This window comes from Lutra lutra, chromosome 11 (genome assembly GCF_902655055.1).
Source record: "Lutra lutra chromosome 11, mLutLut1.2, whole genome shotgun sequence".
Taxonomy (NCBI): Eukaryota; Metazoa; Chordata; class Mammalia; order Carnivora; family Mustelidae; genus Lutra; species Lutra lutra.
Window position 1 is genome coordinate 678,048 of NC_062288.1, and position 26,364 is coordinate 704,411.

Here is a 26,364-nt window from a genome sequence, read left to right on the forward strand (position 1 = left end):
CTCCTTGAAACAAGGTGCCACATGGTGATGCTTGGGTTTGGGTCCCCCCAAAACCACTTAGCTAAAAAACAGGAATGGTCACAATGTCGCATCCGTGTATTGGGGTGGGATGGGGGTAAAAATATGAACCTTGGTTAACACAACTAAGAATAAGCACGCATTAATGATCCATTACCTGATTTTGAAAAGCAAGATTTAATTTGGAACAAAAGCTTTCTATATAGATAAATGCTTCCTTAACTTTTAACTGTTATTCATTCTTAATTAATGTTGGTCTTAACCCTGGTTTGGACCTGGAGTGCCTAGAATTAGCTCAATGTCGAGAAGCACTTCCGGTCACACACTTGGCAACTGCCTGTTTGGGGGTATTAAAGTCAGCCGGTCCCTATACACTAATTCTCGCCCATTTTGTTCTTTTACCCAGTGTTAGACAACTGACTAGTTCTTCCTAATTCAATTTAAATCAACATCTATCAATGAACTAGAAAGAGGTCCAGAGATAAAAAATTAAATGGGCTATGATCTATGAAGTTATACTAAGTAACAGAGCTCTAAGGGAGTTCCAGTGAGGCCAATTCATTACCCAACCCAATGAGTATTATCATTTTGTTGCTGTTAGTGTTACAGATAAGCTAACGAGCTACCAGCTAACAAGTAATGGCTTTTTCGCTGATATTTCCCCTCTTTCCATGACAAGACAATTTTTTAAGACTTACCTAAATATCCTTACCTAAATTAAATGGAACCTAAACTGTATATTTTTTATTGTGGGTAAATTGTCCTCATATAAAATCCACCACTTTGGCCACTTGTAAGCGTGCCGTTGTGTACCACTGAAATCACACGGCTGGGCAACCGTCACCGTCATGCACCCCCAGAACTTTCTCATCTTCTAAACTGAAGCTGTCGCCATTAAACAGTAATTCTCCATTCCTCCCTTCCCCTAGCCCCTGGCAACCATCTAAAGTGTATTTTTTTAAAGATTTATTTATTCATGAGACAGGGTGCTTGGGAACAGGGAAGAGGGGAGAGCAGTAGGAGAGGGAGAGAGAGAATCTCAAGCAGACCGCCCACTGAGTGCAGAGCCAACAAAGAGCTGGATCCCAGGACCCTGAGATCACAACCTGAGCCAAAATCAACAGCTCAACCAACTGAGCCACCCAGGCGCCCCAAGTGTATTTTTAATAATAAGAAGAAAGTAATTCCTTCTCCACCTGAGAAATCTTCTTGAGGCCACAGCCCTGCCCCTGTTGCCCCAACGGCCAACAGCAACACAGCAGACACTTACCCCACTCTATCTTCAGAGCTCCTCCCTCAGGGCACCCTATGATCTAAGACTCAAAACTCTGAATATCTGATAAAGTTCATATATTTTAATATTCAGAAAGTCAGGCGAGTGAAATTTAATTCTTCTCAAAGAAGCGCGGGTATGGAATCAGAAGCAGAAAGCATGTCCCTGGTGTAAGAGAATTTAAGTCGTTGTGACGCCAAAGAGTCCCTGATATCTACCCCCATGAAGGACAAGAGACCACACAAGTGCCCAGGCTCCTGCTGGAGCCAGATGTGTGTCCCTCAACATGCCGTCGTCCAAACTGCCCGTGACGTGTGTGTCAGTCTGGAGACTTTCAGAAATCTCACTTAACCGGAGGACTCGGAAGAATGGGTTTACTCGGCTGAACATCTGACACCAGCTCCCGGGCTCTGGGAAGGAAACTACACTGGGCTGCACGTGACCTCACCCCTTCGATCGCACACTACGTCCAGGCACAGCAGGGAGACGTTGTCAGTGTTTCACTGCAGCACAGGGCTGTTTGACTTAGCGCACAGATCATACAAGGCCACACGCATCTTACATTCACTTGAAAACACGCTCAGCTACTTTGGGGGGCTCCGTCTCTGTGCTCAGTCGACAGATTCGCAGCAACAGGCAGTGACTGGCACAATTCAATACTGAGACGGCTCTCAGGAAGGAACATACCGAGACACTTTCTTCTCGCCGGTACTGCTTCCAGTTCCTCCCGCCGTCACTGAACATGAGGACGTAGCTGGTCACCCAGTCGGAGCTCCCGTACCCTCCCTGCGTGGCCACAGCTGTGACCTCCATTCTCTCTCCAAGGTCGACCTGCAGCCACTGGTGTTTATTTGACACAAGTGGAGACCAGCCACCGGCCCCTTGAGGGAAACAGAAGCGGGAGAAGATAGTAAAGGGAGAGGAATCATTAAGACCTGCATTATCCTGTGAAGAAAGAGATCATAAATAAAACTTCCAAAAATCAGAGTTCCAAATTCTGGAATGTATAGCCCCCCATGATCACACACACAGACACACACGCACTCAGAACCACGGGTTAAGTAAACAGATGAATCCTACATTCCTCATGAGTTGCTCTGGTTTCTCGGCCATAACCCTGACTCTTGGGTGTCCAACGGTCCCAGGCAACAGGTGGCTGACCAAACACCAGGTCACCGCATCCGTGTTTGAGACTAGTGTCTCCACCGGCCTATATGTATGACATGCCTTTGGTTGGATCTGAAGGAATACATGCAGGCCATGGTAGAAATAGAAAAGAATTCTGGAATCCCAGAATGAGGAAGTACCGTACTGAATGATGGGATAGGAAGGGTGGTGATGGCAAACCCTACACTTGATACGCTTACAGGTTTATGCGAGAAAAAGGCATTTCGAAGAACCATCTGAAACACAGAGCAGCAGGGGTGGACGTGAAGGTTTTCCTGCACAGGGAGGGAGAGCCTGAGGGGCAGCGGGGAGCTTGAGGGAGAACACAGAGTGAGCGAATAACAAGGATGTTCTAGGTTTTCGAGACAACAGGTGCAGAGCAGAAATCACAAGGCTTTGTCTTGTCCAGTGAGAAACAGATGAGACACAGACTCAGAGGAGGCTCCCAGAGGCTGTGTTGGGACATATTTTGTTCTTCCAGGCCCCAGAAACGTGGGTTTTGAATGTGGAGTTAGACATCACATTGAAGTTTCTGGTTTTAAATTAATAAGCAATTTAAAAACTGGAAAATAAGCTTGAAGCACATTCTGGAACCAATATTTTGCCAATTATCTGTGTCCAGAAAACATGAGTCATGGAAGTCGTCTGTAATATGATAAGAGGGGTTTTGGAAAACAATTTTCCCCACCGTCTGACACCTCACTTGAGGTTCTCATAACAAGGCCTAATGCATTAGACCGCGTTGACCGTCTTCCTGTGAGGGGCTCTTACTGACCCCTGCACTGGGTTTGCTAAGGCCTGTAGGGCTGGGTGTATGTCAGGAAGTGTGTGACATGGTCCCAGGATGGCTGGGAGGGAAACAGAAGTGGGGCGCTTGCATCAGGATTGGGGGCATCCCCAGGGGGCGGGCACAGACGTCTCTTCACCAGGTCCTCCCTTCACCACGTCCCCCCTTCACCGCACGTGTTCAAGCACGGCCTTCCGGAGAACCCAGGCTCTTTCTCATTTCTTTCTACCCAGATTCCCAGACTGAATCTTTGTTCAAGTATTCCAAATTTTCCTCTCAATGTACTGCAAGCACAATGCCTTTTTCTTTGACCCAGAATCCAAAATGCGCTGCATTTTGGGTTGGTCTGTAATGCATCTTTAACTTTTTATTCTGAAATAACTTCCAATTGCCCAAAGAGCTACAAACGTGGTAGAGGGGATTCTTGTCTCCTTTGTACCAGTTTCCCCCGAAGTTAACATCTTACGTCGTCATGGGGCTTTTTCCACGATGAAGGTATTTACACAGGTACAGTATTAATGCAAAGACAAACGTTATTCCGATTCCCCAGTGTCCCCACTGACCCCAGTCCTCTGCACCACGAGGCTGTTTACACACCGAGTCTCCTCTGTGTCCTCAGCCATGCCAGTTCTGCCGCCTTTCCTTGCCTCTCGTGACAAGATTGGTTCTGCTGCTTTGTCCGAGGGCCCTGCTCACGGCTGATGACTGGAAGTCCTTCTGTATTCTAGCTGAGAGCCTCTCATAGTCCAAGGGACATTCCTTGGCAGGCGGGCGTGATTTTTATAATTGTCGCAAAAATAACCTTAAAAATTAGGTGTTGGCATTCAGCAGATCATTTTAACATGGAGATTCCACATTTGAAATTTCCTAAGGATCCGCTTAGATCTCTGAGGGACTACTGTATCCAGGCTCATCCTAGTTTGCAGCAGAGTCCTGTAGAAGGTACTTAATGATACCCTTGCTGGCATTTTGCCATGTTTCCCTGTGAATTTTAACCTCTCTCAAGGCCAGGAAGTATCACCAGCATGGCGCCACCTGTGCAGGAGGCAAATTCAGTAAACAGATCCGGATGCTGCTGGCGTGTTGCCCTGGAACCAGCCTCTCCCACAGGTGCCGCTGCCTACCTGCCAACCAGCCTCCCCCACCTGCAGGTAACAGACCCCGAACGTCTCCTCCTGACCTGCGGTGAGGACGTGCTTCTGGCAAGCATGCCAAGGCATCTGATGAACTTGGGGAGGTGACAGGCATGGAACGGCAGAATCCCCTATGCTGGGGGCGGTTTGCTCCAGCAGGCTAATGAGGTCCTGTGCCCCAGATCGCTGCTGGGGGGACGTGCACGGGGGGAGTGTGCATCCCCCACCCCCGCCACCTGCCTCTCTCCCACCTCCACCCCTTCCTGAATACCGTGTCACAACTTGTACCAAGGAAAATCTATCTGGGGGCCCCACTTGTGCAGAGCAAACTGCAGGGCCTGGAAGGTCACCCCACCCAGAACATCCTTCTCCCTCCTGGGGACAGTGTGCTAGCTGTGTGTTGCAGCGCTGAGGGGGATGTGGCAGGAGGATGTGTGCAGCACCCAGTGTCATCCCTCCCACGGGCTGCTGGGTGCTGGATGACAGTTGCCATTATAAAGAGCAATCCCCGCTGTGGCTTCCAGGTGCATGAGGGGCCATAGTCCCGGTGCTGAGCTTTCCAGTGACCTTATCACTCAAGGTCTGTTGCCTGTGCTTCTTCCCAGACAAAGGTAAGATGGTGAAGAAAGACAAACTTGTCATGCACGTGTGATGGGCTGAGGATCTCGCCTAGGGCCCCACGTGGAACCCCACAAGCCCCACACCCAGCAAGCGGGACCGGCGAGATGGTCCCTGCTCCACTGATGAGGAAGACACAGCACTTGAGGTTCCTGTGAGGGTGTTGGATGAAAGCTCGGCCCCTTCCACTCTCGACCCCTTGTACAGACATCTCCCCCCAGTTCCTGGGCTATTCAGGATTGTCTGCTGACCACCAGCCAGACTGTATTTAAATCGATCTGTCGGAAGGTTTCTGTCTCTAGTTAATCCTGTGCGACTGCTTCCCCACCCCTACTCCCCCCCCACTCCGCTTTGGTGGCTCTGACAGCAGCAGGGACACTTCCTGTTGGCTAGGAAACTCCCAGCGGGGCCGGAATTACTCCGTCCGCTGATGGCCGTGACTGCTGCCCCTGGTGCAGGTTAGTATTTTTGAGTTGGGATTATATCTTGCACACCCTTAGACTTGGTATCTGGTCAAGGAAGGGCCGCTGGGTCTGCAGTTGTCTTTGTCTTGTCTTTTTGTTGTCTGTTGTGTTGCTTGTTGTGTTTGAAGAAATGGGGCAGGCAGGGAGTAAGGGACCTGTGACACCCCTAAGTCTTGTTCTCCAGTATTTCAAGGATTTTCAAGGTAAAGCCAGTCGGGTGACAAGGTTTACCCAGGAAAACTAAAAACACTCTGCCAGTTAGAGCAGCCCACCGTCTCCACAGGGTGGCCGCTGGAAGGAACGTTTGCCTTGGCTCAAATCTACTCTATCCAGAGTAAGGTCTTCGATCTCCATCAAGACCAAATACCATACATCGTGGCCCTCCTTAGGGTGCGGTGTACACCCTACTTAAACAAGATGACCCCATTTGAAATAATGTTCGGGAACCCCCCCCCCCAACCGCTCTACCCTCGGCTACAAAAAGTTGCCCTAGCAGAAATATCTGATCAGTCTGTATTCCAGTCACTGCAGGCACTACAGTCTGTCTTAAAAAGAGCCCACGCAGGGATCCGGACTGCCCATAGTGAGACGGAGACAGAGATGGATCCACATCCTTACCAACCTGGGGACTTGATTTAAATACGCCGCCACCAAGTGGGAAACTTGAAACCTCGCTAAAAGGGACAATTTACTGTCATCCTGACCACCCCCACAGCAGTGAAAGTAGAAGGCATCAGGGCCTGGATTCACACGGATCACGTCAAATGAGCCGAGAACGAGGACGCCCCCCAGAGATGGAAGCCACTGCCGATGGACCCCGCCAATCATGGACTAAAGTTAAGACTCAAAAAACAATGAATTCGTTGAGTTCACTGTTGCTCCTATTGTTATCTGTTTATGTAAAAACTTCTGAGTCACCTCATCAGATGGAAGAGTATAGATAGAAAATTAAACAAATGAAATTAGTAAAAGTGAAAAAAGTTATACAAAGCAGCAAATAGCTAACTCATCAGCTAACTCATCAGCTGACTGTGCAATTTAACGTAACCATATGTCAACTGGCACCCATAACCCCTGCATCACGTATGCCCCTTATTACATATGTCCTAGTACAGTGTACATATGTACAGAATACGGGGGGGGGCTTCAGACTATTACTGTACATGATGGGGTTGTGAGACAATAGCCTTTGACTGGGAAACAAACCATAATCCCCATATAACTGTAGTACCCACCGGAACAACTATATAACACAAAAAAAATTCGTTGGAAATTTGGATGCGGGAATCTTCCCCTCAACCATATCCCGCCAATATGGGAGATTTTGTACAAATATATCTATCACAATCATCAACCCCAAAGACCGTCTTTAGGAGTATGGCCGATCTTGGGGCCTCAGATATTATAAAGCTGGCACAGACAGAGGCAGGCAATTCACCGTCCAAAAAATAAAAATTAGAGAACTACCCCGGTCTATAGGGCTAAACCCAGTTTTAAATCCTCCCAAGCCACCAAAACCAACCAGACCACCAGCCACCCCAACCCCAAAAGAGGCTGTCATAGAGGATAAAAAAAAAAATGTTGACAATGACAACAGCACCACCAAAGTTTTACTCCCATTGGTAGATTCAATATTTAGCTTTTTAAATACTTCAGACCCTAATACTACTCGAGACTATTGGCTATGCTTAATCCCTCAGCCCCCATATTATATTAAAATGGGGGCCAACCTTACCATAGGGATTCAGAAGGGACAGATTAGAAATAAAAGTTCCTATAACTCTTGTGAGAGGAAAAAGGTGCCTAGACTAACCCTAGGAGATATAAAAGAAAAGAGACTTTGCCTTGCCACACACACACACACACACACACACACACACACACACACACACAAAAGCAAGCTTCCCAATATAAAGACCTATATGAGGCTATAATAGTCCCTACTGTCTTCACTAACTTCCTTAAGGCCCCCGCTGGGGCCTGGTTTGCTTGCAGTTCAGGGCTCATGCCATGCCTTAATCTTGCTTTGTTCCAAAATTCTTCCTGGAACAAACTCTGTATAACTGCCCACATCCTTCCCCAAGTAGATTATTATGAGAAATCAAGGGGTTCCAACATCTTACTGCAGGGATAGAATGGGCAAAGCGTGTGGTTCCCATCCTAATTCCAGTACTAGTGGTGACAAGGATAGCAGGGTCCACAGCAGTAGGAACCTCAGCCTTAATAAAGGAGAAAGTAGATTTTGAGGCTCTTGGGTCCCAAGTAGATGCTATATACATAAAAATATAGACAAGCTAACTGATTCCGTAAGCTCGTTAGCTGAAGTAGTACTGCAAAATAAAAGAGGGCTTGACATACTATTCCTTAAAAAAGGAGGGCTCTGCGTAGCCCTAAGAGAGAAATGCTGCTTCTGGGTAAATCACACTGGAGTCATTAAAAACAGTCTGGCAGCCGTTAAAAAGAGACTAGATGAGCGCAAACAACAATGCGGGAACTCCCAGGGATGATGTAAAAGTTTGTTCAACTGTTCTCCATGAATAACTTCCCTAATATCAGCAATTACAGGCCCCCTGGTTTTACTATTACTGATGTTACTATAAACGCCCTAATGTCATTTGTACAAAACAGAACTGGGGCAGTAAAAATGTTAATCTTACAAGCTCAATATAACCCCTTACAACAGGAGGACATAAAACGGGCTAAAAAGTCAAGGATTTGACTAATCTCCAAAGAAAGGGGGGGACGTAGAGCGACCCCCTCTCAGTAGAACAGCCGTTTTGTTGTTTATGCAGTGAACTTAGATTGACCCTGCCCCCCCCAGAGGAACTTACTTAGAAACAAGTCTGAGAAACCAGTAAAATATGGCCCACCAGTCCCTGATAACAGAACCCAGATACAAGGACGGGTCAGGCCACATACTATCTCCCTAACCACCAAAGAATGTAAACCCCACCTTTTGGGCGCCAAACTGGGGCGCCATTTCTTTCTTTTTTTTTTTAAGATTTTATTTGACAGACAGAGATCACAGGTAGGCAGAGGCAGGGAGGAAGCAGGCTCCCTGCTGAGCAGAAAGCCCGATGCGGGGCTCGATCCCAGGACCCTGAGATCATGACCTGAGCCGAAGCAGAGGCTTTAACCCGCTGAGCCACCCGCCTTTGCTCTATAAAAGCTGGTCTGTGAGGCTGGGCAGGGTCGCTCTCTCCATAAGAGACGGCCCCGGATGGTCAGTTTGATTCTTAGTGCTGGCTCGAAATAAAGCTTTGCTTAACCTTCACTTTGTATCAGTCTTGACCCTTTGATCACAGACCCCATCAGAGCCCATTGCTGCCTGCCCCAGGAAAATGACAGGCATCCCCAGAAAGGTGACAGGTGTCCCCAGGAAAGAGGGGCCAGCGGGCAGACGGGCTCTGGTGACGGTGTTGAGGTCCCCCTGACCTCCCCACTCAGGGGTCCTAGGGCTGGATGTGCTGAAGCCTGGGTCAGACGCTGCTGTTACTGAGGGGATTAAGGCGTTTGCTGCAATTTTGATTCCTCAAGAGGCAGCACCAACTGTGTCCAGGTAGCATTCGGGCAATCAGGACAGAGTAGGCCCAGAAACCCTGCCTCGGGGCCCCCAGCTCCCCTGCTTGTGTGCTTCCTGCACTGCGCTAGGAGCCTCAGCTGGGAGAACGGGACATTTCCCACGAAGGGCACCCAGAGGGGAACGGTCACCGCAGCTACCTCAGTGGGAGCCGGGTTCCTACGTGCAAAGCAAAGATGCCCGAAATGGCTTGGTAAACAGACCCTTCGACAGTCAAATGAAAATACATGCTCGGTGCACACCCATCACCCTGAGTTTGCTTTAAATGCCAGAGATCTTGAGGAAGAGAAAGTGCCCCACAGGCATTCACATGTGACCTCCCCAGGGACAGATTTCCACACCCTTAAGCATCAAGCGTTCTGACTGCAGCTCTGTCTGCATAAAACAGACAAAATGGGTCGATCCCATGTGTTTTGTTTTGCTGTCCTTACACAGACTCCTGAACGTGTCATGGAGACCCACTGAGATCTGACCAGAGGCTCTCAGCTCCAATTCGTTGGAAGTTCTGCCCCGGCAAAACATGAGACGGTTCTGCCAATTTCCCACCATGGAAACAGAGCAAGGATTGCCCAGCAAGCCTGTCACAACCCGAACAGGTCATAAATCCTTCATTTATGACCAAATAAAACGTGTGACTGAGCTCATTCATGTCCCGTGAAATCTCTGTTTACAAGGAGTGCGGCTCTGGGACGTGTCCTAATTCTAGGAGGGCATCCTCTCAGCGGCCCTGACTCACGCAGAACAGACAGGATATCAGATCACCCCCAAGGCCATCAGAACAGGGGCACCTCCCTCTGCTGTGGGCAGAACCCTGGGGAGTCCAGGGCCCAGAAGGGCAGGAGGCCAGGCCAGCCCACTGCTCCCCACGGGAGCTCAGCTGCACGCTCTCAAGGCAATGTCTCCTTTTTAAAAAATCCAGTATGGTGGAGGATCATGTCAGGAAATGCAGGGGGGAGCTGCTCGGGAGACAAAACCATGACAACTAAATTAGCCACCCAATTGTGACTGCTCCGTCAGCCAAATGCCTCTGGGGAAAAAGAAAGAAAATTCCATTGACGCTAAAACTCGAGTTCTCTTGAAGGACGCTGTATGGCTTAATTCCTAACTGTTCATAAGCACGCCATGAGAGCCTCTGATGAAAAGAGTCGAGGACCAATTACCTGCTGTAGGAAGCAGAGTATCCTAATGAATGCAAAGATGGGGAGGCCTGAGCGTCACGTGATGTGAGGAGCAGCACGGGGCGGGGGGCATTCAAAGGATGGCACGTGAACGTGTCAGAGCAAAGCCCACTCCCCCAATTTCCTCAGAGGAACACAGCAACGGGACAACAGTCAGGCTGCAAGGATGGCAGGAAAGAGAACAGGGGGCCCTGGGATCACCATCCCCCCATCAGCCCCTAGTCCAGGCAGGTCTCCCTTCACATTCACAGCAGCAGAGCAGCTGACCGCAGGGGGCCCAGAGAGCCCCCAGCAGCCCTTGTCCCTGGCTATGGTCTTCCTGAGTCACAGGTTAAAGGAGCAGTTCAGGACTCCTGTGTCAATTTCAATATGGTGCCTGTGACCCATCAGGGATCCGGGTGCCTCGGGAAGGATTGCTAACTGGACCCCACCACTCTGGCAGACAGGAAGGCCACCTTAGCTGGCAAATCCTGAGCCAGGGGCCCTGGGCAGAAAAAAAAAAAGGAAATTCCTAGAAGGGGCAATTCAGATGAACATGGCTGGATGGAAAATCAATGTAAAGATTAAGTGTTTATGTTTTTCTTAGGGAAGTGATCTGAATCACAGTCTTTCTTCTTAAGCAATTCTCAGGTGTTGATCTCCGCTCAAATCATGATCTGGAGGGCGTGAGATCAGGCCCCGTGTCAGGCTTCACACTTGGCGCAGAGTCTCCTAGTCCCTCTCCCTCTGCTCCTCACCTCACTCACGTTCTCTGTCTCTCTAAAATAAGTAAATAAAATCTTTAAAAATAATAAAAATAAAGAAAATTTATGTACTGATTGCTGTCTTACTACCTTATACATCAGGTAGATGCCGTGATCCGCTACATACAAAATCCCTGGCAGGAGCCATGAGGGTTCAGATAGTTTTATTTTTCCATAAAAATACTGAAGGCTCAAAGACTGCTGGGCAAAATAGGTAGGTAAGACAGACACCTTCTTTACAACCTCCAGGTACCATAATATAGACCCAGGACATTTTAATTATATAATCAAGTTGTCTAACATGGCTTCCATCACCAGATCTTGCACGAATTTTTCAAAAAAGCTACAACTACTATATAGGAAGAATCATCGTCATTACTATTATAATCTTCCATATTTTATACAATCCAAATTTTACATCATAGTATCCTAAACTGAAGTGAACTAATCTGTTCTCCAGCATTTACAAAATCAAAAGAAATTCCAGGAAAGAATCTGAGATGTTGGCTTTATTATTTTTTTTAATATTTTATTTATTTATTTATTCGAGAGAAAAAGAGAGACAGAGAGAAGACAAGTGGAGTGAGGGGCAGAGGGAGAATCAGGTTCTCCTCTGAGCAGGGAGCCTGGTCAGGGCTCAGTCCAGGGACCCTGGGATCAGGAACCCAGCCGAAGGCAGACGCCCAACCGACTGAGCCACCAGATGCCCCTGGGATGCCGGCTTTCAACTGAAAATATGCATAGATAATCCTTCAGAAGGATATTGACCAACCGTGCTGTCTGAATCCTGCCTTAGGAATGGGTATGAAATCAGATGGCAAAATGAAGGAATATTTAATGAAATATGTATTGTATACAATCAGAGTAGCAACAGCCACAAGAAAAACCTCATCAGTTGATTGCCATGCTCTTAAAAATTAATTTAAATCTGCAAAGAGTGATCTGACTATAGTAAATGCATTTTGTACTTACCATTTTACAATGGCTGCTTATGATAGTCTAAGTTATTAATTTTTTAATTAAATATAATGGAAATAAATTCATCTTAAACACTGGGATTTTCCCTTCTGATGCTTATAAACTTCCCAGTGCCACCACACTGACAGGACCAGAATCATAAAGATATTCTGTATATGCAAATCAGAAACACAATACACAGGCCCCTTGGGATCCTTTAAACTAATTAAGGATGGTGCTTATTTGGTTTTTACAGTCTTTGGGCAACCACTGGAAAGTTTAGATGCTAAGCTGGTATTAGAGGAACCACCAGACCAAAAATAGTAAATTTGATCATTTAATTATTAATTGAAAACCAGCTTCAGTGAGAGGCTATTTTCACCAGAGGACTGAAAGTCATCATGACTGATGCTTCCTAACTACCTGGAGGAGAAAATATCTGGCCAGAAATGTTTCTTCATAGTAAAACGTCATGAAGGTGGTCCTCAGCAACGTGATCTCTCCACCCCCCAAACACACCAAAATCCTTCACTGTGTCTTTATGGGGCCTCATCAGTCTATCTGATCATTTGTGGGGTTCCTGCACTTGACTTTTGAGGACACGATGAAATTCAAGCTATACTTAAACTGTGATCTTAGAAATACTGAATAAAGGGAGGCAAATGCTCTGTTCCAGCGTAATGATCTTTAGAATTTACATTTACGTGGGACACAGTCAATTTAAAGTTTTACTTTCTGGATGGATCATTCACCAAAAAAGTTAATCCCTTTCCAAGGTAGTGAAACATCTGTATTTTCAGTGCATGTATTACTCAGTCTGCTGAACTACTGTTTGTGCAAAAGCGAAAGCAACTTCATCCATAACAGTCAAGGAGCAAGAATGAATGAATGAACACCCCCCCACCCTGAAAAAAGAGGCCTTTAGCTACCTTCCCATGGGTATGAACACAATCTATTTTAACAGGAGGCTTTGCCCTGGGTCCTCACAGGCCAGGTCCTGGGATGGAGCTGTTTCCCCATCACTACCCTGTGGCAGCTTCCCATCTCACTGGTGCCAGCCAGTGGCTTGCAGGGTGTTCCCAGTGCCCGTGACATTGGCTCATTCATTTGTTGTTGGGTTTTTTTTTTAAGACTTTGATTATTTATTTGAGAGAGAGAGAGAGAGAAGAAAGAGCAGGAGCCGGGAGGAGAGGGAGAAGCAGGCTCCCCACCGAGCAGGGAGCCAGACGTGGGGCTCGATCCCAGGACCTCGAGATCACTGAGCCACCCAGGAGCCCCGTGTTTGTTGTTTTAGTTACCCATGATAAGCACACTTGCTAGTCACCCGTCCATGGAGTGCTCTGAAACTAAAAAGTGATGACAAAATAGGAAATAATCTGGAGCCTCCGGTAATTCCCTTCTGATTCGGATCTCATTTATGACCACTTGCTGACCATCAGCAGGGACGGGAAACGTCAGAACCAACAGAAAAGAAGAACACTACAGACGCAGGAAGCTGGAAATGATACATCACTGAACCTGCTTCTTCATTTCCATCCAACTGCGATATAACTACCCTTCAAACCGCAAGAATGAATATTAAGTAAGAACAGTCGTTATTCTCTCTGAGAAAGACTTGTGATGGGCTAACAGCAAGACAGCATCAGACTCACCATCTCTGCGATTAAGACTTGCAAACCCCGGGCCGTGGCTGCTGGACAGTTCCGACGAGCTGCTGAAGGACTCTCGTGGCAACGTGGACGCCAGTGGGACATCACAGTGATCTGTGCGGAAAATCCCAAATTCAGATTAACCCCCTGCTCCAGGCATTCCCGACTTCTGCCCTCCCTGCCTTCCTGCTTCCTTCTTCCTCTCCCTCCTCTCCTCCCTCCTGTCCTTGCTTTAAGTTAACAGGCCAAGAAAATGCTAGAACCTATGGCAAACCTCAGTCTTGATCAGAGGTGTATTAGTCGGTGGCAAAGAAAGTAAAACCCCTGATTGGTAGCATTTGCCGTCTTCCGTGGTGTACATACTCCCATCGTGGGCAATTCCCAGCTGTCAGCATGATGTCACCATCGCAAGGGTAAGAGGGTCACACATGTCACTTCATTATATAGTGTTTTTCGCCGTGCAGATTAAGAGATTAAAATAACCTTAAGAGCATAGGCAAGAGTGAGATGCCATGAAAGAGAGTAGTACGTGGTGAGTTTGGAGAGTTTACCTTGGTTTTTAACATGATTAACTTAACTATAACTGTATACAACTTAATCTTTCATAATGACTGTGTTTTAACAACTGGCTTACAAAATTCATGAAAAGTGAACGAATGGCTCTTGCTGGCTGCTAAAAGTGGTTCCAGCCCACTGCCCCTCAGTAGAGAACTATTAGAAGGATTTCCTTTAAAATCAGGAAGAAGACTTTAACAAGCACCACGGCTTCTGCTGAAAGCCACTCTCAAAGTCCTTTCAGTACATAAGAGAGCATTTCAGAATTAAAAGCACAGAATTGGGAAAGAAAAAAAAAAGCAACCACCGTCACTTCCAGGTGATACAACTGCAAAGGCAGAAAGTCCCCAAAATCAGTAAGTGACTGGTTTAATAGCCCAACATCCCAAAATTGATTTTGTCTTAAACTCTAGCTGGGGTCCAATGATAACTAGAATAGCAAATAACAACAAAACCCACAAAGTATCTAAGAATGAATCTTACAAAAATGTGCAAAACATTTATGGGGATTATTATAAAAACTGTACTGAATGACCTTAAAGAAAAGCAGTAAAATACAGACTCCCGTGATCACAGACAGGAAGACAGTATTTTTAAACTCTCAGTTGTCCCCAGTTTGAGGTAAAGACTCATTAGAAGTCCAATCAAAAGCCCAAGAGGGTTTTTCATAGAAACTGAATCGGGGAACCGTGACTCAGCAGTTCATAACATGGGGTACAGATATGATTTAAGGGGCCTGTGAAGACACAGAAAAGCTACATCTTTATTTTCATTAAACCTCCAGCTAAAATTCAGCATTTTCTTTAATTATGAGCATAGACAAATCACAGCATCTTCAGTAGTGCCAATGCTTTTTTGTTTGTTTGTTACCATCATAAGTTACAGACCATCTTATAGCAATCATTGTCACAATATCTAGAAATATCATTTATGTTCCTCCTTACTTCCAAATAATCATATTCGACTCAGCACTAGATTTTGTTAGTTAATGAGCTAATAACAAAGGAGACATTATATTACAATTTCTGATTGATGGATATCAGCCCTTCACTGTAACTGGTATATATATATATATATATATATGGCATTTATAACCATTGCTATGAGAAGGGACTCAGACTTCAGTGAAGTTCCAAAGGGGTCTGTGGCACAGGAAGGCCCAGGAAGCCCCCGTGATGGGTGTGTGCACAGGCAGCACAAAGTGTTGGCCCATTACTGGGGTATGGTTAGTACTTCAGAAAATTCCAGAAGGGGGGTGTTATCTACAGGTCATGGGCAATGGAGCTAACTCGAGTGTTAGCCTAGAAGTCTCTCAGGGTCTAGCACGTTGAGCAGAACAAGCCTGCATTAGTCTCCCTGTACACAGGGCGTCCTGGGGACCTCACCACCACCTTGAAATCACACAGCAGATTGACGGCAAGAGAGGGCTATTCCCATTTATTGTGTGTCTAGGGAAGCCTGCTCTCTTCCCAGCCCTGGCCCCACACAGTTTCCTTTAGGGGTCTGTCCTGATGCTAGTCCCCTCTGCTCACACTGTTGTCATCTCACCACTGAAGCTAGCATAGATTTTGCAACTGGACTTGGGTGGGACTGGCATTCACCAGCCTTGCCGACTCTTGGGTGTCACTCACCCTTCTCTACACCTCGGTTCTCTCCTCAGTTTGATGGGGAATCACACGACTGGACAGTGATGATATCACACAATTATGCAATGGGGAGCCAACCCCCACAACTGTATAGTGGGCCGTTACACAACGATACAACGGAACTCACACAGCAACACGGCAGGGAGTACAATGGGGACTCACTCACTGAGAGGACTGCTGAAGGCTGAAAGTATTTGCTTTTATTATTCTCACTCTGGTAAGACAAGTCAACACTTATTAAGTTCCTTCAAAAGATGCTATAAGGACATGTTCCCCATATAGAGATGTAAAAGGCAGTGTTCAACGTTCCAAACCATATTGTCATTTTTTATTCTTACTTCAAAGAAGGCATATGAACCTTAGTCTTTAAAAAGAAAAAAAAAAGAAGAAGAAGAAGAAGTAATAGCTTTTGTGCTGTAATCTTTCTTTGGAAGAACAATTTATAAAATTTATTTTTAAATGACAATGTTTTTTATAATCCTAACTTAGAGGCTTCAAAACCAGTGTTCCATTTTACTCCAACATAGTAGAAGTCGAGGACTTGTGTGGTCAAAAACAAGGTGGTCACATCCTTATAAGGTACCTGGAGAGGAGACGTTCAGGATTTGGACAGTGTTTTCCAGGCATTCAGTGTGTTTCTAACCGAATTTAATCCATGTAAGGTGAAGCCTCCAGGGCCATCCCAAACCTCCATTAACTACTGTTTTCAACCTGAAATATTTATGTTTTCTACTACGATTCCTGAAGCAAAAATTGTCAAGACCCAATTTAATTTTCTTTTTTCTTTGCATCATTATAAAACATGTGAATCCCACTAAATGACCATCATTCTCATGAATAATCTGATAAACATTATTTCTATCCCCCCAAAAAAAGATGATTCCTGAAATGTTTCAAAGGTACAAGAATTATTCACAAAGTATGGATTTTGACAAGTGAAATGGCAAAACAATTTTAAACAACTACCTTTTATCACTTAGAGGGAAAAGCAAGTTGAGTACAAATAATAAGCTTATGAGAATTAACATATGAAAATAGAGAATATTGCAGTTAAGTAAGCTAAAGCAATTTTATTTCCCTTCATAATAACCACTCATATTAATGAGAGTGAGTCCGTGGAATAATCTTAATTTTGACATGCACTCATCCTTCAGTGGTTCAAATGTGCTCCAAGTGGGGTTCTCAGAGGGGCTTAAGAATGCTAAAGGAAAAGTGATGGTCCATCATCATGGGTTTTAGAGAAAAAACAAACACACCACATTTGTTCATGATTTATGTATGACTCAGTATCAGAGTGCCAGAGACATCCTTATGTGCATTCTGATATAATAAATCCATATTTATGAAATACTCAAACCTTGTCTCACTAGGTGCACCTATTACAACGCCATTTTAATCAAAAGCCTATTGTACGTCTTACCAGCAGAACAGCCTTAGACTGAGATTATAAAACAATATTCCAGCTTCTAATTTTTAAAATTATATATATTTTTTCCAGGTGAAATCTTAGAAATTTGGAACTTCTCACAACTGGAGAAAATAGAGCTGGCTTAGCCTTCCCACTCTAGGTGAGCTGATCTGGGGGTTTTCTAGGCTCTTGATCTCCTTCTAAAACGACTTAAATCTATCCTTCCCCACAGACAGAAAACAAGCCCAGACAGACTCCGTCGGTTAGCCACGGCCTGTCCGTAATACCTTTGTTCTGATTTCTTCAGCACTTCAAATTCAGTTTGTACTCAATTATGTGTAAATGGTATCTTTTCAGGATGCCTTATCTTCTGGATGAGATTAAAAATTCCTCAGCACAGAAAATTCATGGTTGTTTGTTGCTTGTTTTTGTTTTTGTTTTTTTGTTTGTTTGTTGCTTGTTTTTCGTCCTTCAGCTATCACAATGGACTCCAGTCCCTGGAATGGAACAGAGAGCATGACCTAAATTCCCCTCAACTTCCGGCCCTACTTGCTCCTCCCACGTGGGCAGCGGGAATCAAGGCCCAGACGCACACAGGGGTGCCCCGTTGCCACTGGACCAGCAAGAACATCTGAACTCAGAAGAGCCTGAAGATACCTGGGAATCTCTCTCCATCAGGAGGAATGAGGCCCAGACCTGCTGCTCCAGTGTTCCCCGATCCATGGTGGCCCATCAAGGCCACTGAGAACTTTGTGAACATCTGGGGCCCCCACACCTCCCTTCCCGAGGTGTGGGCTTAAAGAGTCCCAATCCGCACAGGTTCCGAACCATGCTGTCAACACTTTGGACAGTGGTATTGACCTTGGCCAGGGTTCAGGGGCACTGGCCAGTCTCCAACCCTCAGGTGCACACACCTGTGCACGTGTGTGTGATGGTAATGCTCCCCTAGAAGCAATGGGACATTCTGTAAGCATGGCATACAGGGTGCTCTCAGGACCCGTGCCTAATTCTCCAAGCCCATCTCAGCCACCCCCACCCTCACTTTCCCCTGAAAATGTGTGCTGCTGTGTGCTCAGACCGGCCATTACCCCTTGTGGGACTATACTTGACCACCAATTGGGCATCCCATGAATTTGAACAACTGCGAGTCTGAGTTGCTTAGTTTCATTATCCTCAAAGCCCAGCCTGCTAGGAGCCCAGCTGAAGGAAAGCAGAGGTGACTTCAAATTTCTTGTCTGTTCCAATAAGTTGTGCATGCTAATAATAGAATACAATCATATCTCTGTGAGAACCAAGTCAGAAAGGGCAAATTACACCAAGTTCCTGGCTAATTTATTTATCTCACCCATGCAGAGAGTGCTTGCCTACCCATTAGCACAGTCCGAAGTTAAGCACTCTTGTTTTTACTTCTAGGCTTGCTTTCCTATCATAACCTATGTTGTGAATGATTTCAAAGGTTTGATTTATGTTCACTGCATTAAATGAGAGCTATTTAGTAATTAGCTCTAGATCCAGATGTTGCCTATAAAATTATTCCTCAGCATTGAAGGATTCACTTTTTTTTTGTAAGTCAAATGGTAACACTACAAAAACAATTTACCATTAGTTTTAGTGGTGATATAGCAAATTAATACTCATTAATTGCAACTATCATTAAGTATGAATTTGAAATAATTATTGTTCTTATAATTAAATAATACCTCATGTTCCCTCCAGCTGAGTGAACTCATACTGATAGTGTTTCCTTTTTAGATCAAAGCATTTGTAAAATGTCTTACATATTTTTGAGAAAATTCTAAATTACAAAATAATATATTCCAAATGCTGAATCCAAATGGTAGAGAAGATGTAACTGGGCAAATATTTGTTAATAAAAAGTGCTTCCTGACTAATGATCTGGCATTGATCTTCCAGAAAATCTGCAACTCAAAAGCACAAAATCACTTTTGAAAAAGTCTTCTTGTTAGAGTACCAATCAATAAAATTGAAAACAGGAAATCAATGCACAAAATCAATCAAATCAAAATCATTTACCAACCTTTGAAAAGGTCAGTAAAAGATTCTTGCCAGGCTAGCTTAAAGAGAGAGAGAGAGAGTTCACGAATTCCTAATAACAGAAATCAAAGAAAGAACATCACTACAGATCCCACAGACATTAAATGGGTAATAAAGAAATAATATGGACAGCTCTACACCTACAAATTTGATAACCTAATTATCAAATATGGACTAAACCCTAAAAGAAACAATCTGCCAAATTCACACAAGAAGGAAGACAATCTGTATAGGCCTATATCTATTAAAGAATCTGAATCTATAATTAATAACTTTCCAAAACAGAAAGCACCATGTCCAGATGGCTTCAGTGACAAATTCTACCAAATATTTAAGGAACAAATGTTACCAATTCTCTACAAATACTTTCAGAAGCTAGAAGCAGAGGGAATACTTTCTAATTCGTTTTATGACAACTGAATTACCCTAATACTAAAAGCCATCATAGATATTAAAAGAAACCCATAGACCAATATCTCTCATACACATAGAAGCAAAGCCCTCAACAAAGTATTAGCAAATTGAATCCAACAATGTGCAAAGAGAGCAGGTGTAATTCATCCCAGGTATGCAAGGCCAATTCAACATTCAATAAGCAATTAGTGTAATTGCCCACATCAACAAGCTAAAGAAGAAAACCACACAAAAATATAAAGAGATGCAGAAGAAAGTATTTGACAAAATGCAACACCTGTTTGTTGTAAACACTCTTAAACAAGGAACAGAGGGGAACTTTCTCATCTTGAAAAAGAATAACTACCAAAAACCTAAAGGTAAATCATACCTAAAGGTAAGAAACTTGACACTTTCCTACTGATATCAGGAGCAAGACAAGGTTGTTCCCTCTCCCCCTTCCTTCTCAATATCCGACTAGATGTCTTAATTAATGCAATTAGACAGGAAGAGGAAATAAAAGGGATGCAGAATGGGAAGCAAGAAATCTTTGTTCACAAATGACATGATCATCTATGTAGAAAATCCAAAAGAACTGACCAAAAACCTGAACTAACAAGCGATTATAGCAGCACACAGGATATAAGGTTAATATACAAAAGTTGACCCCTTCTCATATACCAGCAATGAACAGGTTGAATTTGAAATTAGAAACACAACACCATGGGGCGCCTGGGTGGCTCAGTGGGTTAAAACCTCTGCCTTCGGCTCAGGTCATGATCTCAGGGTCCTGGGATCGAGCCCCGCATTGGGCTCTCTGCTCAGCAGGGAGCCTGCTTCCCCCTCTCTCTGCCTGCCTCTCTGCCTACTTGTGCTCTCTGTCTGTCAAATAAATAAATAAAACCTTTAAAACACACACACACACAACACCATTTACATGAGCATCCAAAAGTATGAAATACTTGGGCATACATCTAATAAAACGTGGACACAATCTGTATGAGGAGAGCTACAAAACACTGATGCATAAAATCAAAGTACTGCATAAATGGAGAGATAGTCCATGTTCAAGGACAGGAACATTCAATACTGTCAAGAGGTCAGCTCTTCCAATTTCGTCTATAATTCAAGACAAATCCATAAAAATCCCAGCAAGTTATTTTGTGGTATCAACAAACCGATTCTAAAGTTTACATGGAGAGAAAAACTACCCAGAGCAGCCAACAGAATATTAAAGTTGGAGGACTGACACCAGCTAGCCCAAGACCTACTACAGAGCTGTGGCGGAAGACAGCGTGGTATTGGCTGAAGAAGGGACAAACGGGTCAATGGGACAGAATCAAGCCCAGAAGCGGGCCCACACAGTAGAGCCGACCGATCTTTGACAAAGGAGCGAAGGCGTCCAATGCAGCAAAGACAGGCTGTTCGACAAATGGCGTGGGGACAACTGGGCATCCACATGCGACATCAAGGGTCTAGACACAGACTCTCACCTTTCACAAAAATTGACTCAGATCACAGATCTAACTGTAAAGTACAAAACAATAAAATTCCCAAAAGATGACGCAGGAGAAAATCCAGATGACCTGTGTTTGCAAATGACTTTCTAGACGCAACACCAAAGGCATGATCTATGAAAGAAAGGATTGACCTGCTGGTGTTGATGAAAGAATTTTCTGCTCTGCCAAAGGCACTGTCAAGAAAATGAAAAGACAAGTCACAGACCGGGAGAAAATATTTGGAAAACATGCATCTGCAAAGAACTGCTCTCCAGAATATAAAAAGAACTCTTAAACTCAATAATTAAAAAGAAAACAAAAACTCATTTAAACATGGGTCCAAAGACTTCCTGGCACCTCAAAAGAGAAGATATGCAGATGTCAAATAAGCAGATGACGAGAGACCCGACATCACCTGTCATCAGGGAAGTGGAAATTAAAACAATGGGATACCACCACACACCCATCAGCATGGCCGACACCGGGAACTGGGCTGACATAAAATGCCGGCATGAACGGAGGGCAGCAGGAGCCCTCATCCATTGCTGGTGGGAGTGCAAAACGGTACGGTCTTTCTGGAAGACAATTTGGCAGGTTCTTAGAAAACTAAGTATACTCCCTCCATGCATTCCAACCACTGTACTCCTTGGTATTTACCCAAAGGAGTTGAAAGCTTACGTCCACACAGTAACAAACACACACTATTTCTAGCAGCTTTACTCACTGATGGCCAAAGCCTGAAGTCAAAGAAAGTGTCCTTTAGTCAGCGAATGGCTCAAGATACAGTGGCACAACCAGACAAGGGGATCTTTTCAGCACTAAAGAGAAGTGAGCTATCAGGCCATGAAAAGACATGAAGGAACCTGAAGTGCATATCAGTAAGTGAAAGAAGCCAATATGAAGCGGCTACACACTTGGAAAACGCAAAATTATAGAGACAGTAAAAAGATCAGTAGAGGTCAGAGTTTAAGAGGTAGACAGGAATGAATGGGGGAGTGGAGCGCCAGGACTCTTAGGGCAGCGAAGCTACTGTGTAGGGCACTGTCGTGGTGGATATAGGTCTTTATACATTTGGCAAGTCCCATAGAGTGTACATCACTCAGAGTGACCCCTCACATAAATCATGAGCGCTGAGTGATACTGGGTTCATCAGTCTGAACGAAGGAAGCCTCTGGGGTGACTGCTGGTAATAGGGGAGGCTGTGCATGTGTGGGGAGAGGGGGGATATGGGAAATCCCTATACGTTGCGTAATTTCGCTGAGAACCTAAAATTGCTCTAAAAATAATGCCTCCTAATAAGCAAAGGCTTTCTTTTTATCAACAACTGAGAATTTACTTAAGACTAAAGGCTGTGATTCAAATAACTTCCCTGCGACAAGACACAAACAGTTCATCTTTACACTGATTTTATTTCAGCTCTACGTCAATTTTGTTCTAGCGCTTGGCCAAAAACTTCAAATCTATTCCTTCCTGGTTTTAAAATCATGCAAAACTGTGTGACTTCCCAACCTGAGAAGAACCGCGGCCCTGGGGGAGAACTGTTCCAGGTTTCTCACGGGTTGCCCTCCTTCCCCACACAAAAGAACCAAGAATTTGCACCTGTTTGAAAGGCAGAATTTTAATGATCCCAATTATTATCCACTAAGGTCCCCAAAAAACTTATATTCAGCAAAAGGCACAGACACCCAATGGTGACTGTGGCTTCAGCATTACACCGACACCGCTTTTAATGACTCATCCCGCTTCTCATGGGGGATCTGCCAGTTTTGGAAAGAATCAGTATTTATCTTTATTTCCTCAGCTTCTAGCCCACTGCCCGGCAAGGGGCAGGCATCTGACAAATGTGCTGAATTCAACTGGCCACGAGGTGGAGAGTGACTTTGTAAAATCCATATCTAAGTTCTATTTCATCTCGATGCGTGTTGAGCTCACGCTGCCCAAACAGCCAAGTTCGTCCTGATAGGAAAAGCCTGCAGGCTTCACTTCGGGCACAGCAGCTCCACGGGCCACCTGCTGTCACGGGAGCAGCCAGGCACCCATGCTGTGCTCTGTGGGTGGCGTTTAAACCAGGGCTGGAGAGTCAGCGGGTAAGAAACACGACCGCAAGAATCCGGAACCCTCTCCTGCTCCTACTCAGAGGGCCGCACTTGAGAAAGTCAGCTGGCGACGCACGCTGGCATTGATGTGGCCCTAAACCTTGAGTTTAAAAAGAATTTAACTAGTCATAGCTCGCTAACTGGAGACCTGCCTTGCTGACCTGTAAATCTGAACTATCCATTTTGAGGGGCAGAGCCTAACATCCCACGGACTCTACTCACGTTGTTAAAATGGCCACAGAACAATGGAGTATGCCTGTTTTTAATTTTTGTTCACACACTGTTCCCACGCCTTACCAAAATACTGTGATTCTCATAAAATCACGTAGCTCCATTCCATAGATGGTGCTCCTCCATAAGCTGATTCACAGAGCAACAGCTAATACATATTTCTTGGGGGAATACATAATTTGTTTTGAAACTTTTGGACAAATTTTTTAAGTTTCTCAATTTGCGCCACCAGAAATTTGGAAACAACGTTATTTCATTCCCTCTCTACTTTCTGATGATAAGACGATCAAAAACGACAGGACAGGGTGCCTGGGTGGCTCAGTGGATTAAGTCTCTGCCTTCGGCTCAGGTCATGATCTCAGTATCCTGGGATCTATTCCCGCATCAGGCTCTCTGCTCAGCAGGGAGCCTGCTTCCCTCTCTCTCTCTCTGCCTCCCTCGCTGCCTACTTGTAATCTCTCTTTCTCTCTGTCAAATAAATAAATAAATCTTTAAAAAAAAAAAAGACGACAGGACAAAGTTTTTAAAAATTTAGGAGGACACACAAAAGGTTTTAGATGTTCATTTATATTTTAAGAAATGTTTCTCCTGCAAGTCCATGTGACAAATCTTAACCAAAAAAAGCCAACAACACTCTATCTTATTTGATCCATAAATATTATCACCAATAGTTGAATTTTTAGGACAAGGCTTAGGTGACTCGAGAACTTACTGTCTTGGAAAGAATGTTTAGTATTCGGGCATTTTCACTGGAAAGAATTTAAAACAACAAATACAAAATAACTAACATATTCCCAAGCTAAAAACTCACCGTTTCATGAGAATGAGAAACAGAATACACTCCATTGCAGAGAAATATGTATTTTGTGCTTTAAATAATCAACTGGGAAGCTCAAAATCTGGTGTGACCACGGATGAAAGTCTGGTCACAAGCTCTGTTTTGTAATTTGGATCCACCTGCCTTTTGCTCTCTCTCCTGCCTCCCTCCCATCCTCCCCTTCTTCTTTGTCTCCCTCCCTCCCTCCCTCCCTTCTTTCCTCTGACAGAGTCAACAAGGACAGTTGTTCAAAGAGTCTGCAGTTGTGGCAGCAGGTACAATCAATCCAGTCCAAGCACGAATATTTTTACACGATCCTTCCACAAAATACCGTTTTTCCCTCATTTTGTTGGAGGGAGGAGAACACAAGGCAGTAATTTCTTTGTAGAGCTCCAAAAATGTATACAAGACACATGGGGGGGGAGTTTTTATATTATGGGATTTGATATATTATGGAATTTAGATGATTCTGAAAGTTTCAGTACAATCCACTCACAGTTAAGTATTTTCTGGAATAGCCCACTGAGGTCCTGGTACACGACAGCATTGCTGTTTAATGTAATGTTTACTTAAAAATTATTTGAACTTAAATAGTAACAGTTCACTAAAAGCTTGGGTCTCTGCCCAAAAAATATCCACAAAACAATCATTTTGTTTAATAGCTCATGTTTTTTCAAAACTAGAGGACACTGCTGTTACACAAGTGGAAAATCCAATCATTTTTAGGAAGCGTGTGAGTGTGTGTGTGTGTGTGTGTGTGTACATCAAGCAAACACAAACATAGATCACCAATGAATAAAACAATGCATTTTCCAGTATCTCATTAGACACACTTACAAAGGTAATATATCTATTCAGTGTTATTTCCAAGGATGCAACTGAACACTTCTTTTCAAAATTCACCCAAAGAGGGTGGGGGTTTTTCACTCCTCTACGAACCTTTCAAACCATGCTGAAACACAGCGCTCGTGTCAAAGACATGGGGAAATGCTGAAGTGTTCGCGAGCCAGTAGAGATTGAAAGTTCACAGCATGTGTCGAAACACACCGTGTACATATACTGCCTTTTCTTTTATAAACCTCTCGATCTGCATCGTCTAGGCATTATATAACACCACAGAACTTAAAATTAGTTTATAAAAGATACAAATCTGCTAACCTCGGGGAACTCCAGATTCTAACAGAAAAATGCATGATAAAATCCAATGTCTTGTTCTGTTTTAAAATACGAGAAATAGCTCGAGATTTCAGACACCCATAGAAAATGCCTCTGTAATTTATCAGCAGTAATTGTTGAAACTTAATAATGTCGCAAGTATACGAGTAAAGTGCTACCAGCATGAATTAAATTGTGCCACCCAAATGCACCCACGGTGCCAACAGCCACACTTAGGATTATCGCTGTAACCTAACAGCAGTCCGTTAGCAAAGGAGATCAGATGAAAACCCACACATTTAAATGATCCCATTCACCTGCTTTCAAGCATAAACATATTTTCTTTGTTTAATCAAGAATATTCTCAATATCAGATAAGAGACAAATGAATGAACATACAATCATATTAAAATATGAAACAGGCAACATTTTTTCCTAAAGAGAAAAATTTCACAATGTTGCACAGCATGCAAAATATCCCATTTAATTCATTTTTTGCTGATTATCCTTCTATTTTTAACACAATGCTTATCTCAATTTTTGAACAATGCCTTAAGCGAAATTTTACTTATTTCCCAAAGACCGTTAGCAAAAGTTTACGCTCCCTTGTCATTCTCCCCACTCATGACTGTAAATTTCCAATGAAAAAGTTATTTTCCCTCATAACTTATATTTATTTCCACTTTTCCTTTTGCTTCTGATCTTACTGTTCCAATGAAGTCAACCAGCTCTCATTTCATTATAGCAAATCAGCTTGCACCATTATCTTGGGTGACCAAAACTGGGGCCGTGTTTCCCTGTTTTTCCCACTTACACAATCTTCAGTCAACAATTCCCATTATTGTGTTCCATTTATTTAACTCGGCACAGGAGCTTCTGTAATTGGAACATATTGTTCCTCTTCAGTTTTAGGAAATTTTCTTCTACTTTTAAGTTGCTAAT

The 26,364-nt window shown here is 44.2% G+C and overlaps 1 protein-coding gene across 1 annotated transcript in view; it reads right to left on the bottom strand.

The window, feature by feature from the left end:
* Positions 1-26,364, bottom strand: part of LOC125080705 (contactin-associated protein-like 3) — a 202,819-nt gene that overhangs the window by 161,820 nt on the left and 14,635 nt on the right. The window contains exons 2-3 of the mRNA XM_047694676.1: positions 13,571-13,681; positions 1,979-2,172 (exon numbers count right to left, since the gene is read on the bottom strand). Coding sequence (XP_047550632.1) covers positions 1,979-2,172; positions 13,571-13,681 — 305 coding nt within the window. The remainder of the gene's footprint in view (positions 1-1,978; positions 2,173-13,570; positions 13,682-26,364) is intronic.